Source organism: Hylobates moloch, unplaced genomic scaffold (assembly GCF_009828535.3).
Source record: "Hylobates moloch isolate HMO894 unplaced genomic scaffold, HMol_V3 SCAFFOLD_4, whole genome shotgun sequence".
NCBI classification, from domain to species: Eukaryota; Metazoa; Chordata; class Mammalia; order Primates; family Hylobatidae; genus Hylobates; species Hylobates moloch.
The window spans coordinates 17378263-17396056 of NW_026652279.1; the positions used below are offsets into that span (position 1 = coordinate 17378263).

The 17794-nt window shown below is 33.9% G+C and overlaps 1 protein-coding gene across 8 annotated transcripts in view; it reads left to right on the top strand.

The window, feature by feature from the left end:
- The window catches only part of CHL1 (cell adhesion molecule L1 like), a 213917-nt gene that overhangs the window by 115597 nt on the left and 80526 nt on the right, over positions 1 to 17794 (top strand). For all 8 annotated transcript variants that reach the window (XM_032149510.1, XM_032149515.2, XM_032149512.2 and 5 more), the window contains 2 exons: positions 9272 to 9456; positions 15836 to 15941. In XM_032149510.1, coding sequence (XP_032005401.1) covers positions 9366 to 9456; positions 15836 to 15941 — 197 coding nt within the window. In that variant the 5' untranslated portion in view covers positions 9272 to 9365. The remainder of the gene's footprint in view (positions 1 to 9271; positions 9457 to 15835; positions 15942 to 17794) is intronic.

A 17794-nucleotide genomic window follows, 5' to 3' on the forward strand; every position in this document is an offset into this window, starting at 1 on the left:
GTTCACAGCAAAATTGGGCAGAATGTGCAGAAATTTCTCTTATACTACTGGTTCTGCATATGCACAGCCTCTCCATTATCAACACCACCAGCAGTGTGCATTTGTTACAACTGATGAACCTACATTGACATGTCAATAACACCCCAAATCTATAGTTTACATTTGGGTTTCTTTTGGTGATACATTCTATGGGTTTTGACAAAGGTACAGTGAAATGTATCCACAATTGTAGTATCATACAAAGTAGTTTCACTGCTGTAAAAATCTGTCCTCCTATTCATTCCCCCTTCTCCCTTAACCCCGCACAACCACTTATCTTTTTACTTTCTCAATAGTTTTGCCTTTTCCAGAGTGTCATGTAGTTAGAATCAAACAGTATTTGGCGTTTTCAGATTGGCCTGTTCACTTAATGTGCCTTTAGGTTTCCTTCACCTCTTTTCATGGCTGATAACTCATTTCTTTTTAGCACTGATATTCCATTGTCTGGACACAGTACAGTTTATTTATCCATTTACCTACCAAAGAATATCTTGGTTACTTTCAAGTTTTGGCAAATATAAATAAAGCTGTTAAACATCCATGTATGAGTTTTTTATGGACATAAGTTTTCAGCTCCTTTGGGTAAAAACCACAGAGTTCAATGGCTGGATCATGTGTGAGAGTTTGTTTAGTTTTGGGGGAAGCCATCAAACTATACTTCAAAGTGACTGCTTCAATGGTAATGCATATAGCATATCCATAATTTATTGACCACACAACTTTTTTTTTACTCAGCACACTATAGCATCAGTATCCGTCACACTGAGGGTTTGCACTTTTCAGGTAGGGCTGTTCTTCCTCGGGCAGGACTGTGCTGAGCACTGCAGGTCGTTTAGGATCCACGGCTCCTGCCCACTAGATGCAAATAGCACTCCCCAGTCATGTGACAACCCAAGCTGCACCCAAATAATCCAAATATCACCTGGAGGAGAGATAGCACCTTGGTTGTAATCCAAAAGGCTAGGGGAACACAAACAGGTCTTACTCTCTTATGAGCTGGCCATGTGGGATGCTCCAGGAGTGAAGCTAGTGGAATGTTTTTAGTGACTGAAAGTCCTTAAGAAATGTGAGAAGTGGTTACCTGGATTTATACATATGTAAAAGTTTGCTGAGCTGTACGCTTAAGTTTTGTGCATTTTAGTATATCTGAGATTTTTATTTAATTTGAAAAATAGTCCCTACATGAATTTCACAGGTATGTAAGTTGTTTTCTGAGAAATAACTCAGAAAATAACTTAATGTTGGGATTATTCTCCATCCTTGTAGTCAAATGACCATGAATTTCTGTAACTTTCTTCCTTAGTCTCCACTATGAAACAATTTGAATTAGATGTCATTACAGTGTACTATTTTTTAAGAATCTTAGATGTATAGGTGGGAAAACAAAAACATATATATATATATATATGTTTTTATATAACCTATATGTATATATAGGTTATATTCAATTATATTCATTAGAGTTCAACCACAGTAATTTGCTATTTAAATAAATGATATTATTAATGGTATTAGTTTATCCCACATCGTTATTAACTGAAGCTGACATTTTCCCAATGAAATCAATTTACTTATAATAACATCGACATTTCTTTGATCTACTGTGTACAGAATATGCCAACTCTGCAGGGATGATGAGTTAACACTCTAAGCAATTCTTTTGTCTTGTCACTGCAGTATTATGAGACATGAAAGAGTGTTTGAATGGATATGGCTGTAAGGTACAGTGTTTCCTTTGTTTTCAGAGTAAAAAGCCATTAACAGTTATTTCAGGATTACTATGTTTATGACACTTGTAAATTGATTTATGGTATTAGCCAGGCAGGTGTTTGAACAGAAGCCTTTTAATTTGTGTGTGTGTGTTTATCCTTCTCAGCTTCATGATGTTGAGTGATTCAGATCACACTTCAGGCTTATGGAAATTTGCTGGACCTCCTCCCCATAAGGCCTGATTCCAAACCAGGGGAATAGTTTAACCTAGCCTGATAATCACATAAAAAGGAGTTTCATAAAGGGACACTTGAGGTCAGAGGGAAGTGAAGGTGACATCCACTCCATCATGAAAATGTCAAATGGTTTTATATAAGACATCTTGCTTGATGCAGCTCAGTGATTCTTAAGCCATTTTATCATGGAGAGAAAAGAAAATTTAAACATTTCCGAGTTATAGCACTGTCTCAGACTATTATACAAATCCATTGAGTTATTTTTAAAACTATAATTTGGATGCCAGTGTTATAAAATATCTCTTCCTGCTGGCTATAATAAAAGTTGTTGATCTATTTCAAGCATCCTGAGTAGAAAAATGTTATTTAATGATTTTTGCATGCATGAAGTTAATTTCAACCTCTGGAATTCATAGTAGCTGAAAAAACTTAATGCTGTTTCTTAGTGAAGAGGAATGTCAACATAGCATGCTTTTTTTTTCCTTCTTTTTTGGCTGTGTACATTCCATGTTGTCAATGAAAATGGCAGATGGACTGTCACTGACATTTTTGCTTTGTGTAGTTGTTGCCATAGAAATGAAAAAGTTTTTAAAATGGTGATCATAAGAGTCTCCCTTTGTTCATTGAATTTGCCATGTTATATTTTCTTCTTAGAAGTTTGACCTAAAACTGTTTTTGAATAATTATTGAGAAAAAATGTCAAGGATTTTTAAAAATCACTGAAATAAAATGTGCTATGTCAAACCAGCTGCCTTTCTAAGCTGCTTTTTGTCCATTTATCACACTCGTCAGATTCTATTTCCCTCTAAGATAAAGTAGAAACCTCTTTTTTTAAATTCCAGCATATACATTTGAATAATATTATTTGCAAAAGGGAAAATCGAAGCATTTACTATTTATTAGAGCCATTAGAGAACCATAGTGCCAAAGGTTTTGTGTAAACATGACACCATTACTGTTAGGTGAAAAAAACAAGTGATTATTAGGAAATGATTATTATTCAGAATACATTAACAATAGCCTTGGATCTTTAAAGTAATTTTAAAATAATTTGTTTTAGTGTTCAATTTATAATGGTGGAATGATCTATAATTGTCCAAAGTGAAAATTTAGTCTTAACCATTTTTATGCATTGTTGCCTTTCTATGCTTTATTAATGAAATTTAAGCAGTCTCCAGTGGTAACATAATGCAAAGTTGGTGAATTAAGGATCAAAGCATTAAAGAAAAATGAAGGGCGTTGTGTATACTAACAGCTATCAAGACTTAAGTGATTATGTACTATAAAATGGGCTTACATTTTCTTTAGGTGGGCTATAAATTTCAAAACCTTTAAACCAAGAAAGAAAAAGCATTGAGTTACATTAGTTGCTTAAACTAAATATACAGAACATACATACTGATGTTTAAAGAAACCCCTTATTTTCTCATCTTGTTCCAACAGAAGAGGTGCAGACAGTATGGTAGCTTTAAGAAAGTCTTTTTTTTCTGTTTGCTTTTTATTTTTATTTTAGATGTATGGCAGTAGGCATTCTCAAGACTTTGTCTACCTTTTGCCTAAAGAATATCCTTACTGCTGTTGAAATATTTTAGGCTGATTTCTGATTTCCAAAGACTGAATAAACATTAAAAATGTTTCTATTAGGAAAATGTTAAAATGCACCCCCAAATAGAAAGATTAGCATACCCTCCCCCTTTCTTTCTCTCTCTCACTCTCTCTCTCTCTCTCTCTCTATATATATATATATATATCTTCTTCAACAATATTCATTATTGCATCGATTTGTTTATTCTAGCTCTTCTACCTAAATTAGCTATTTCTACCTTGAAAACCATCCCACAACACTGATTCGATAAAGGAAACATTTATTATTGTTCCCAAGTCTACCGTTTCTTTGGGAGATTCTGCTGAACTTAGCCAGTCTTGACTGATACTCACCAGCTGGTTCTAGCATCTGTGTTCAGCTGACAGGTTATGTAGGGCAGTCTCATCTAGGATGGCTGCCATTTTACATTTAGTGGCTGGCTGGCTGTTCGCCAGGATGATGGGGATGATCGGCAAAGGGTCTCTTATCTTCCAACAGGTAGCCCAGGCTTCAATTTAAAATAGCTGAGCAGAGTTTTCAGAGACAGAGAGAAAGAGGAAAAAGGTGCAAGGCTTCTTGAGGCCTAGACCAGAACTCATTTTGGGGTCAAAAGCCTGCCAGATTCAAGAAGTGAGGAAACAGCTTCTTGGGAGGAGCTATAAAGTCTTATTACAGAGTGTGTGACCACAAAGAGGGGAAGAGAATCAAATAAGTTTTTGCAATCAATCAACCACACTCTCGCACTTTTGGGGAGAGTATTTTATATCAATCAATATCATTTCACCACTATATACTTTAGAGAGTACGCCTTTATTTTGCAAGTTTTTATGATTTTGTAACTCTAATAAAATCCACAGGCCGGGCGCGCTGGCTCACGCCTGTAATCCCAGCACTTTGGGAGGCCGAGGCGGGCAGATCACGAGGTCAGGAGATCAAGACCATCCTGGCTAACACAGTGAAACCCCGTCTCTACTAAAAATATAAAAAATTAGCTGGGCATGGTGGCGGGCGCCTGTAGTCGCAGCTACTTGGGAGGCTGAGGCAGGAGAATGGCGTGAACCCGGGAGGGGGAGCTTGCAGTGAGCCGAGATGGCGTCACTGCACTCCAGCCTGGGCGACAGACAGAGCGAGACTCCATCTCAAAAAAAAAAAAAAGAATCCACAGAAGTTAACCATGCTACTTGGATCAGAATATTAGTAGGAGGGACTATATCCTCATTGCCACTATCAATACAATGATCATCACTGTTACTAGTATTAGCAAATTTTGTTTATTTTTCTTTGCTAATGATACATTACCTAACTTAAATCTCGTGAGCATGCTATATAGCAGCAACTATTACCCTAGTTTGTACAGATGAGTGAGAAGGTTGGGTAAACTGCCCCAAGCCATCTGGTAATGGTAGCTTTGAACCCAGGTTATACTAACTTTCCCATGGTCTTATCACTGCACATCACATTGTCATGTGACCAGTTAGAAGGCCACAGTAGCTTTGCACTTACTTGGGAAGCCAAGTAGAGTGGACAAAGACTTAGCCATCCCTCTTTTCCATTTCTCAAGGAAGAATATAAATTTAAATAAAGGGAGCAAGTTGTTTCTAGATTTGCCACCATGGAGCACTTTTAAAAACACTGGAGGGATCTATGTGGTCACTTTATAATACTCATGATGTATATGTTAGAGGCTTTTGTTTTGAAGAGGCAAATAACTTTATTTCCTTTTTGTTGTGTTGTAAGTAACCCTAGAAGGTATGCACACTTGTCCATGTTAAACTAATGTCTTGAAGTCAGTGTATTCTTAATTTTTATCCCACTAGTCTTACTGGAGAAGCTGAGGGAATCAGGAAGATTCGATTGCATTGAAGCAACTGCATTGTCTGGGGTAAATACCCAGGGTTCATTGTCTCGTGCCAGGAAAATTTAGAACACGGACACACATGAGGAGTTTAGGAGCAGAGGTTTAACAGGCAAAAGAAAGAGAAAGGAGAACAGCTCTCTCTCTCTCTCTAGTGAGAGAGAGGGGCTTCCCAGAGGAAAAGGCTGGCCTGCTGCAGATGCACCATATTTTTTAGGCAGACTTGAGGAGGTGGTGTCTGATTTATGTAGGGCCCACAGATTGGTTTGATCAGGTGTGACGTTTACATAGTGCACAGAAAAGGCTGGCCACCCTACCCTAAGTACCCTATCTTATTATGTGAATGGGCTTTTCAGTTGACTGGTACCATCTTGTCTGCTCCTTACTGTACATGTAGCTGGCAAAGGGAAGGGAAGATGGAGCTGCCATTTTTTAACATGATTGGCACAACTGCCAGGGTCTATGTCTGCAGCTCTATTTTACAGGCTGCTCTTTGTTAGAAAATGATTTGGGGGCTGCTTTTCATTGAAAAGGAAAACCTTACCGAGGACTCTAGTACCCTCACTATCTGCCTAAGTAATTTCTTCTTAACTCCTATATCAGTATGATGTGACACTAAGAGATCTATTAGGCTGGTGCAAAAGTTATTGCGGATTTTGATGGCAAAAACCACAATAACTTTTGCACCAAGCTAAATTGTTCTTTTAAAGTGGTTGGCAGGGATAATTTTTTTTTTCCTAAGGATGAGCTAAGATAGTAGGAATATTTAACCCAGTTTATCCAGATTTATAAAAATGAATAGTTCCTTTATGGATCTGAGTTGATGTCATTAATATAAGCTATTAGACATCAGCTTCATGTGACTGAACTTCAAAAATATTTTAGTAAGAGTATAACTGGAATGTTTATAACACAAACAAATGATAAATGTTTCAGGTGATGGATACCCCAATTACCCTGATGTATTATTCCACATTGTATGCCTGTATCAAAACATCTCATGTACCCTATAAATGCTATGTACTCATAGAAAGGAAAATTTTTTAAAAAATTAGTTCTTGTTTCAGTGCCAGCTCCATCCTGAGTTTCAACAATTGCTAACATCTTTGAAGTTTTGCATGAGGCATTAAATGCCAGTTTCAAGAAAGATAAATGGGAATATAATTTTGTGGCTATCTTACTGTTGCAAAATGGAATTCCTAAGAAACATACCCTTTATGAATTCTGACAATGAAATTAAGACTGACTTTCTGTTTTCAATCTGAAAGCTATTTTGGAGCTTTCATCATCAGCTAATGGAGTCTTACTTGAACGGGGTCACATTTAAACTTCTAATAATTTTTATGTTGTAGCCTGTGAACATGCAAATTTCAGGTAAATTGAAGCTAATTCCTGCAGGAGGTAAGGTCGTATGTAGAATTAGTCATTATTCATATTCTGAAAAGTGATGATGTCATTATGGGAGAGAATTTCTTGGGTCAAGACCATGCACTTAAAACTATTAAAATTCAAAAAATTGGATCACCATTACTGAATAATTAGTATCTATAAGCTACGTTACTACCACAATTAGAGACCAGTGAACTTACTGCCCTAAATCAGGAGATTAATGGAAATTTAGAGTGTTCTCACTTATTTGGCCATCTAGTTATTCTTGTTCCCTATTTCAGAGGTGAGATGATGTTAAATATTAATCTTGAAATACGGTCTCCTAGTAGCATAATACTTGAAAGTCTTGCTCCTTACAAATAAAGGGCAACTCGTAAAACACATAGATGAGATGCTCTTAAAGCCATCAGCATTGAATATTAATGGAACCAAATATTAAATAATAACTAGATTGCAAGTAAAGATTGATATATAATAAACAATGATTTTAGATGACTATTACCAAACTGTTACAGGAAAAAAAAAACAGGAAAAAGATAATTCAAAGGGCAGGACATTGATATTTTCCTCAAAATTTCCATATTAATAATAGCTACATGGTTTAATGTCTCCCAACTTTGTACACATATGTAGGACTCACTTTTTGTAGTTAAGGCAGTATTTTGCTTTTTATAATGAAAGCATTTTTCCATGTTTTATTTTGTTGACTAGGATAACTCATTTCATCAGAAAAGTAGTGTCAATTAACATAGTGACACACTTGAAATTATATGTTAAATTTACCAGTAGAAGTTAAATTACAAGTTATTTGTCATTAGAAAATATTCTGAAGCATACAAGAGTCATTTTTTCCAATTCCCATTTTACAGATGGGTCAGTTGAGGTCAGGCAGAGTAGAGTAATGCCATTACTCTAATTCAGGACAAAGATTCACAACTTTTTTGGAGGTAGGAAGGTAGTATTTTCCTTTATGATTAATATAATTTTGTTCTCAAAGTAAAACATAAATGGTATTGCTGTTCCTTAAGACTCCTAAAACTGTGAAACAACAGCCATTAGTTACTACTTTAAATTTTACCAGTCTGTACATATATACAAAAGATACAGGTCTATAATATCTTTAGATGCAATTTAAGGGGAAATAATAAAGCAGAAATACTTAGAATTTAATGTAAGTTTAATGACTTCACTATCTCTGTGTTAGCTTTTTTCACCAGTTCTAAGTGAACACATAGAGTAAATGATTTTTAGGAAACAAAAGAAAATCACATACCTGAAAGACTAATTATCACATTTTGGAGCAAATTATTGTATTATTACATGCAAGAATACATGATAGACAATGTAAAAACAATGTTTAGACATCTATTATCACAGTGTTTCAGAAAAAAATTGAAATTGTAAGAGAAAGTAAAAAAAATCAAAGCCTTAATTCTTATTCTGTTTCTGTAAACTTTGAAATGAATAAATATTCTGTTTAAATGAGAAGCAACTTACGCCTTTGTCTTCTGCTTGAACCAAACTCACGTTCGTAAATTTCAGTTAAAATGGCTGGTCTTTATTCTTTTGTTCTTTATTATTTCTTTCCTCTATCTTGCTGGAACTATCCATCTTCTATTAGTGTGAAAACTTTGAAGATGAAAAGCTATTTCACCAGAAAAATCAATGATGTATTTATGATCCTTAATAATGACTCAAATGGGAATAGATATCTAATATAAAGAACTGAGTAAAAAAGAACCACTTTTTAAATAAAATTAACTAAATGAAGTTATTCTCTTAGCCATTAACACTCATCAGTCGTGTACACCATGGAATACTACACAGCCATATAAAGAACAAAATTGTGTCCTTGCAGCAACATGGATGCATTTGGAGGTCATTATTCTAAGCAAATTAACACAGGACCAGAAAACCAAATACTACATGTTCTCATTTAGAAGTGGAAGTTAAACACTGAATACACATGGACATAAAGATAAGAATAATAGACATTGTGGACTACTAGATGGGGGAGGGTGAGAGGGAGTGAGGATTGAAAAACTACCTATCGGGTGCTATGCTCATTACCTGAGTGATGGCATCATGTATACACCAAGACTCAGTGGTACTCGATTTTACCTGTGTAACAAACCTGCAAAGGTAGCTCCTGAATCTAAAATACAAGTTGAGAATAAAAAAGAAAAACCACTCGTGTATAATATCATACCTTCCAAGTAAAACTTCCTCTGACTTATGATTTTTTGGAATAGTCTGTGGTTTACAGTAGAGTATATATTCACTGTCCTTTATTTTACATACAAAGAGGAAAAACTAATTTCATATCATGTGGAGTTATGAGAGAACAGTTTCATAAGGAGGAAACATACTGCCACCCCCCAAAAAAAATGTGTTTAATTTGTTCTGTTGAAATTTTAGAGTTTGTGAACTAACATGTTATTCTGTTTGTGTTTTTAGTTTCCAGGTTAACTAAGGTCTCAGCTTTAAACCAAAAGTGAGAGGAGACATTAAGATTTTCATTCTTACTGGGTTGTCTTCTTCCTGAAGAGCAATGGAGCCACTTTTACCTGGAAGAGGATTAATCATATCTCTAATTTTCTTCCTGTTAAAATTCTCAACAGCAATTGAAATACCACCTTCAGGTAAGGTTAAAGCATTCAGTGCCTATTAATGGAATTTCATATTTGCATTTTGATTTTTAAGTAGAATACTTATGGATTGAGGGTGTGACTTTTCTACCATATTTCTATATATTCTTTAGCAATCTGTCATGAGAATTCGTATCTATCTTTTTCGTTTTGTGGGTGGCTGATACATGACTGCTGTAATTATTTTGCAACCCAGGCTTTTAGTTCCTTATGCAAACTTAGAACATAACAAGAATAATAACCTATAGATAAGTTAGTATTTTTCCATATGTCTGGGATTATCTGCAATATTACCAACAACTTCGCTTTTATATACTTAGGTTAGTTAATCAAGGTTCAGAAATTACTGGCATTCAACAAATTATGTCAAAAAGGAATTGGATAAACTTTGTATTCTTTTTTCAAAATGATTATATTTAAGAATGAAAACAGTGAATTAGCAAAATAATAAGCCATTTAACAAGTAAAAGTATAAGATGATATGAACTCTCAAAATCTACAGCATTATATAGTGTGAATTCATATTAAGAGGTTAAACAGTAGTCTGATGGAAATATATAAATATATATTCTAACGTATATTGGTAAAATGGATGCAGATTTTTAGCCATTATAAATCAGTTTGAACAAGCCATGGTAATTAATAGTTAAAAAAAATACATCAGCATCAGCAGGCCATGGTGACACATGCCTGCAGTCCCACCTATTTAGGAGTCTGAGTCAGGAGGATTGCCTCAGCCCAGAAGTTCAAGACTATAGTGTGCAGTGATCACACCTGCGAATAGACATTGCACGCCAACCTGGACAATATAGTGAGACTTTGTTTTTTTAAAAAAATAAAAACTAAAAAAATCTGCAAACAGAACATATGTAATAGTATATCAAGTCTGTCATGTATAGATCTTGCAAATTTTTCTTGTATTACATGCATATGGGCTCTAAAAGACCCTTGAGAGGTTATTAAGACATTTTTATCCATATCATTCAGGAGTAATCTCTATTGCCTCTTCTGTATATAATGTGGAGAGTTATTATATTAGAGATGTTGGTTGTTTATTAGAATCTTAGTATTGCAGGTGATATTTGTGGATCTTCTAAATTCTAGAGAAACAGTCTTGAGCTCATAAAATTTAATAAATCTTAGAAAAGTGTTGGGACTTACTTAAACGTTGCTTTTGAAGTGCTCAGACAGACTGAGTGTGAATAGGAAAGGAAACAACTCTCTGACTATATATAATATAATGTATTTAAAAACTATTCTAAGGGCCACCTTAAATTACTTGACGTAGCTATTTTATATTACGCACTTTGGAAAGCACTGTAATTGTAGTTCCATCCCCCCAGGTAGAAACCCCTTCTCTATTATTTTTAACAGATAAGTAAGCTGTTTTGACATTTCCATTTCTTAAGAAATTCCACTTATCTGACCTACAAATATATAGACTTAAAGTCTGCTTTACATTTGGCTGAAATTTTTCAGCCTACACAATATATTAGATTTCTTCACTGACCAGCCTTTTTGTAGAAATTCTGGTCAGGAGTCTAAAGTACCTTCATCTTTAGTGAATTCTTTTGCTTTGAGTATGCAGTAGCAAGTTAAGAGCAAGCTTCTTGGTAATCCTGTGGAAAAAGATTAATAATTTCACATTGTCTTCCCAATAGCAATGAACATGCCACTGAGATTCCTGATTCAGATTTCTGACCATAGTCTCTGGCATACACATTTATTCTTCATCATTTCTTACTTTGTCAGTGGTGAAGGATGTGAAATTTTGTATTAATTCCTGGCCCACATTTTTATTCTGGTTGTCTCAGTTACTTATGCATTTTCATGCTGTAATGTCCTTAGACAACAATTGTTATAAAATATTAATGACATGTTTTCAGAACATCTGAATATTATTCATTTATTTCAGGGCTCTAGAGCACTCACAAGTAAATGCAACTAAGGCAGGTATCCAATTTGAATGTCAAGGAGTCTGGTGTCTCTATAATTGGCTTAATTATAGAGGAAAGGATTTATAATGTAGAATATATATTCTTATAAACACCCAAAGGTTATTAGCTCCGTTCCCCGAATAATTAGTTATTGCTGATCCTTTACAACCTTAGCAAATTTAGGAAAGAATAATGTTCTAATAAACAAGTTGTTCACAAGTTATTAGCTGATATCTAAGGGACTGTGGCCATTGTGTATCATCCCTCACCATTTATAACTGCAATAAAATTTAAATAATATGAATTTGCAATAAGCTCAAGTCCTGCTCTACACAGAAACAGTAGTATCAGAAACAAAGTAAATGTGAATGAAAATACAGATATTTTGCATGTTGGTTTATGAATATCCAGTAGATAAACACTGAACTTGAAGTAATATCCATAAGCTGGTAAAACTCACTTATCAGATTTATTGGGCAATAATGAAAAATCTTAAAAAAATAGAATTAATAGAAAAAAATTAGAATTTGGAAAGGCATTTAGTTTTTATTCTACTCTGGCTATCAATGCTCAAAATGTGGTTTGCAGAATTCTTGGGGTCCCAAAGACACATCCAGATGGTCTGTGAGATCAAACTGTTTTTATAATAAACCTAAGATGCCATTTTTTCATTTTCACTGCGTTGTCATTTGCTCTGATGATGCAAAAGTAATGAGGGCTGGGCATGGTGGCTCACGCCTGTAATTACGGCACTTTGGGAGGCTTGAGGTCAGGAGTTCAAGACCAGCCTGGCAAATGTAATGAGACCTCATCTCTAAAATATATATAAAATAAATAGCTGGGTGTGGTGGCTTACACCTGTAGTCTTAGCTACTTGGGAGGCTGAGGCAGTAGGATCATTTGAGCCCAGGAGATTGAGGCTGCAGTGAGCCATGATCATGCCACTACATTCCAGCCTGGCATTGGCATCAAACTTTACTGGTAGTCAGGAGATATTTAATGTCCATATACTCAGAGTAAAAAACTCTCAAAACAAAGCAAAACAAAAATAGTTTTGCTTACGATTATAATTGTTGAAGCACTTAAAAATTATTAATGTTATTAATTATCTACCTTGGAATACATACTTTCTAACATTCTAGTGAACTGGGAAGTAGATATAAAATAATTCTGCTATGCATCAAAGTATTATGATGATCTCTATTTCTTGATTGCATCATTGCTTGAGTCCTTAGCTGGACATCATCTTTACTTTAAAGTTATGACTGACAAATTATGATTGCTCAGATAGGTATAGGTCAGATATTTTCCTTTTCCTGAAAGTGAACCAAGTGAGCCCATTCATTTCAAGATAAACAACTGACCATATATAAGGTCATTGATAAAATGTGAGTGTTCAAGAAAACATTAGAATTGTGGAGGACATGTATTGTCTACTGTAAGCTTGAGAGCTTCCCGATACTTAATACTGCTTATTAGACCAGTGGCAATTCTAACAAGTGTCAATTTTTGATATTCTATAATGAAATGCATCAATGTTTGGAAGACACAAATTTCAGTGAGCAGATATTTTTTCCAAATGAAAGCTGCATGATGTTACAAAATCATTTGTAGATTAAAAAAAGAATAGTTTAATGGTACACAATATGAAAAGTTGATTGATAGGGTTTAGATTTCACATTTCAATGAACGTTTAAAAAACTACACTTGTTGTATCTACAGTCATCAGAAAGGACTCTAAAATTTCCCATCATTTTTTAACTATGTTATCTATGTAAGGCTGAATTTTCTTTATATCTTTGAACAAATCAACCCTACTGCCATAGATGGAATGCAGAAGCAGATATAAGAATCCATCTGCCTTCTCAAGAAATTACAGAGATGGCCTGTAGTTCTAGCTACTCGAAAGGTTGAGGTGGGAGGATTACTTGAGCTTAAGATTTCTAGGATGCAGTGCCATAAAAAATGATGAGTTCGTGTCCTTTGTAGGGACATGGATGAAACTGGAAATCATCATTCTCAGTAAACTATCGCAAGGACAAAAAACCAAACACCGCATGTTCTCACTCATAGGTGGGAATTGAACAATGAGAACTCATGGACACAGGAAGGGGAACATCACATTCCGGGTACTGTTGTGGGGTGGGGGAGGGGGGAGGGACAGCATTAGGAGATATACCTAATGCTAAATGACGAGCTAATGGGTGCAGGAAATCAACATGGCACATGGATACATATGTAACAAACCTGCACATTGTGCACATGTACCCTAAAACCTAAAGTATAATAAAAATAAAAATAAAAATAAAAAAAGATTTCTAGGCTGCAGTGAGCAATGGTCCTGCCACTGCACTCCAGCCTGCATGAGCGAGCAAGACCCTGACTCAAAGAATTAAGAAAAAAGCAATTACAGAGATTTGCACTAATGTAAAGTAATGCCATTCTTCTCATAATACTTAAAGGTTTTCATAAAATATGTGATTTATTTTAACATGGAATTATTTTAAATAAATTCATAAGTAAAAATTTTGAAAGACTTTTTCAGTTTTTTTCCTATTGTAGTAAATATTGTTAGCTATACCCCACATGAACAAATGCTCTTTGAGATGTCTTGTAATTTGTAAGACTGCAGGAGAGTCCTGAGACCAACACGTTTGAGAACAATTTATGAAGGCTAAATCCTTAATATTACAAATGAGAAAACAGAGAATGGTTCAGGGCCTGGTCAAATGTCACAGGTTTTAGGGTCTCATTTGCAACTCTACTGTGGAATAGTATGTATTTAAGTTAGGCTCTGTGCCTGTCTCCAAATTGCTTTTCTCATACTTTATTTGCCAAAGTCAGGTCCCTGCTGCTGAACAGTTTGCATTTCCTTATGAATCAACCCTTTCCTTTTATTAGAGATTCTAAGAACTGTACTAAAACTGGGATGTCCCCTTTTGAAAAATATTGAGTGCTCATCAGCAGTAGATCTTTACACACATCATGATCCATGTTTTATTTCAAAGCTTAATCCAAGTTGTATTTCCAGCATTAGCAAATTTATTTTACAGTTGCAATTCTCAGAAATGTAATCTCGCTGCTCTACTAGGTAAGAGGCAAAATCACTTCCTACTTTTATTTTTTTATTTTTATTTTTTTACTTTTATCAAAGAGTCTCACTCTGTCACCCAGACTCAAGTGCAGTGGCTTGATCACACCTCACAACAGCTTCAACCTCCTGGGCTCGAAATTATTCCAGCTAATTTTTACGTTTTTTTGTAGGGACGAGAGTCTCCCTATGTTACCCAGGTTGTTCTTGAACTCCTGGGCTTAAGCGACCCTCCCACCTCAGCCACCCAAAGTGTTGGGATTACAGGTGTGAGGCACCAAGTGTGGCCCACTCCCTACTTTTTAAGATTGTGTTTGTCTTGTAGATTACTTATCAAACACTAACAGAGTTTGTCACAAGATGAGAGGATATTTGAATATGAAGAATCTATTAATGCCATTATGCATCAGTTATTATTTTATAATAATGGTTATTAGTAAGCTAAATTCTCTAAGGAAACAGAACAAAACTCTCAATAGATAAGTGAGAAAAAGTTATGAAATGAAAACTTATAAATGAGGAATAATAAACACTAAACAAGCCCATGAAAGAACATTTATTAACCAAAAAAAAGAAAATTAAAGAGAATAAGGAGTTTATATTTTCCTTTGTAATAAATGCTAAACTATTTTATTATTTTGAAATGCTAGCATTCACTGGTGGCAAAAATATAGAGAACCACTCTGTTTTTGTTATTTGTATATATATTCTGTGGTGAAATAATATTTACAATTTACCCAGAGTAATTACCATTTGTGTCCATGCCTGGAAACTTATCATAAATCAGTAATTCAATAAAGGAAAAATCTATTTACTCAAAATTCCTATTGAAATAGTTTACCTGGAAGAAAAAAAAATGGATAATAATCTAATGACCAGTAATAGAATTATTAAAAATTATAGCATATCAGCGGGAAGAAATAATGTAAAAGCAGTACATTAATTATAATGTGTTTATAGAAACATGGAAGACTACAAACAGAACTTTCAAAGTGACTGAACAAAAGCATATGCATGCTAACATAGATTGAATGCCAATAATTTTAATAATACATATTTTTAAATTGTGATGACATAGCAACTTTTCTTCTGCTATAAAAATTGTTACATTATTCTGAGTTTAAATAAAATGAACATATATTAAAACATGAAATGATGGCAGTGAAGTGTATTCCTTAGAAGTAAGTACATGTTGCAAAGAGAGAGTGAGATTTATTCTGATTTTCACTTTTGTATCATCCTTTCACTTATCAGTATACAAAAGAGGTTTAAAGTGTTTTCGCTATAAATTAACCTTGCCTACTGTTTGAGTAGTGTGTTTTTAAGTACATATTTTAATATTTAGTTCAACAGGTTCCAACAATCATAAAACAGTCAAAAGTCCAAGTTGCCTTTCCCTTCGATGAGTATTTTCAAATTGAATGTGAAGCTAAAGGAAATCCAGAACCAACGTGAGTATTCTTTCAAACTAAGTGATTCTTTAAATGTGTACTGTTCTTTATGCTATTCTTTACTCTTACCATCATAAGTTTGTTGGACTATGAATCTACACATGATTAAAACTAAGTGTTTACAAAAAAAAATCCATGCAAACAAAAATAAAATTTGGTTATTTTACATACGTTTTTCTGCCAGTTGAATTTATTTTGACCATAAACTAAGGGCTGTTATTAAAATACTTAGAGTAATCTTTGGTACAGCAGAAATACTCCACAATCCCTTAGTCTACAAATAAATAAGATAGCTAAAAACTAGAAGATCCTTTATTCTACTTAGTAAAATGTAGCATTTATTAAGTCAAAGTTTGTAAATATCATTCTATACATATTTATAATTGTGTGTCTTTAAATTTAAACATCTTATTCTGTGGATAGGTTGTTACTTGATTTTTTTTAAGTTGTCATAGAAATATTGTCATCTCAGGTGGCAGAGTACTATTTGCATGATATACTACTATCTAGTATTATTTTATTTTATAAATAAATAATTGTTATTCTAGGTGACCATAATCACTGATGAGCTTTTTCAAAATACCTTCTATGTTTGGGGAGGGAGAAAAAAATGTGGATGTATTGGAAGTGAGAAGGGAGAGGCTGTGGGAAGAATTCCCAAAGTTAAAATTCTGTGTGATTCTAAAATGGAAAGCAAAGCTACATACTTTTATTATTCTGCATGATTATCTTATATTCATTAAGAATATCCATATTTAATGAAAATCGATGATTTTCAATTGTATCATGACTGTTATTATTGCCTGATAAGTTGATATTTAATAATCATTAGTGACCCATTAACATGCTAAATTATAATTATTTCTATGTTTAACCAAGTGGAATATATTCAATCAATATATATAAGTATGGATAGAATTACAATGGAATTAAGGATAATTTATTCAATTAATATGAATATATTGATCAATATCATGATATATTAATATTGATTAGCTGAATTATTATGTCAAAAGGTAATACCATACACTTGTCAACAGTGAAATATAAGACACACAGAGAGAAGTAACATAAGTCAGGAGGGTGGCTGGGTAGGCCTACTCCTAATGAGAATACATGTCCATTGAAAGTTTGTTATTCCTGTTGGAAGAATAATCACATAGATTAGTGTAAGAATATGGCGTCGTGAAATACACCCAAATTTGCATTGGTAATTCCAATATTCAATGCTGAATACAATCTAATTGGGAAGTCATTATTTGTCTGTGAGATTGATAAAGATTTAAAGAGACTTCTTAATGTCATTGTTCGTAGAACTGACACTCTAGCATACTGGGGTGGGAATTTAACTATGTACATTTTTTTTCTAGGATATAATTTTGCAACATTTATCAAATACTATAAAAAGTTTTTAATTATTGGTTTATTGATCCCATTTCTAAGGAATTGGCATATTGAAATATTTGGACAGGTACCAAAGAATAAATATATAGGATTGTTTCTTACAATATTGTTCTTAAAAGGAAAAACATTGAAATGGTTAAAAGTAATTAAAATAGTAACCATATGACAGAAGATAATGTAGCTATAAAAATTGTCTTTAGTATCATTGTAATAATGGAAAAATTTAGTTGGCCAAATTATATATTCAGTGCGGTCTCAAATATGTGATAAAATTCTAAAAATACTAATAGGAAATATTAGCAAATGTAATAATACTGGGCTTATCTGTTTTGGGATTTTGAGTGAGTTCCTTACACACACACATACATGAACAGAAATTAGATATGTTTCTTGTAGTCTCCAGAATATTAATATAATCTTGTATTAGCTTTCTAATTAAAAAATAAATA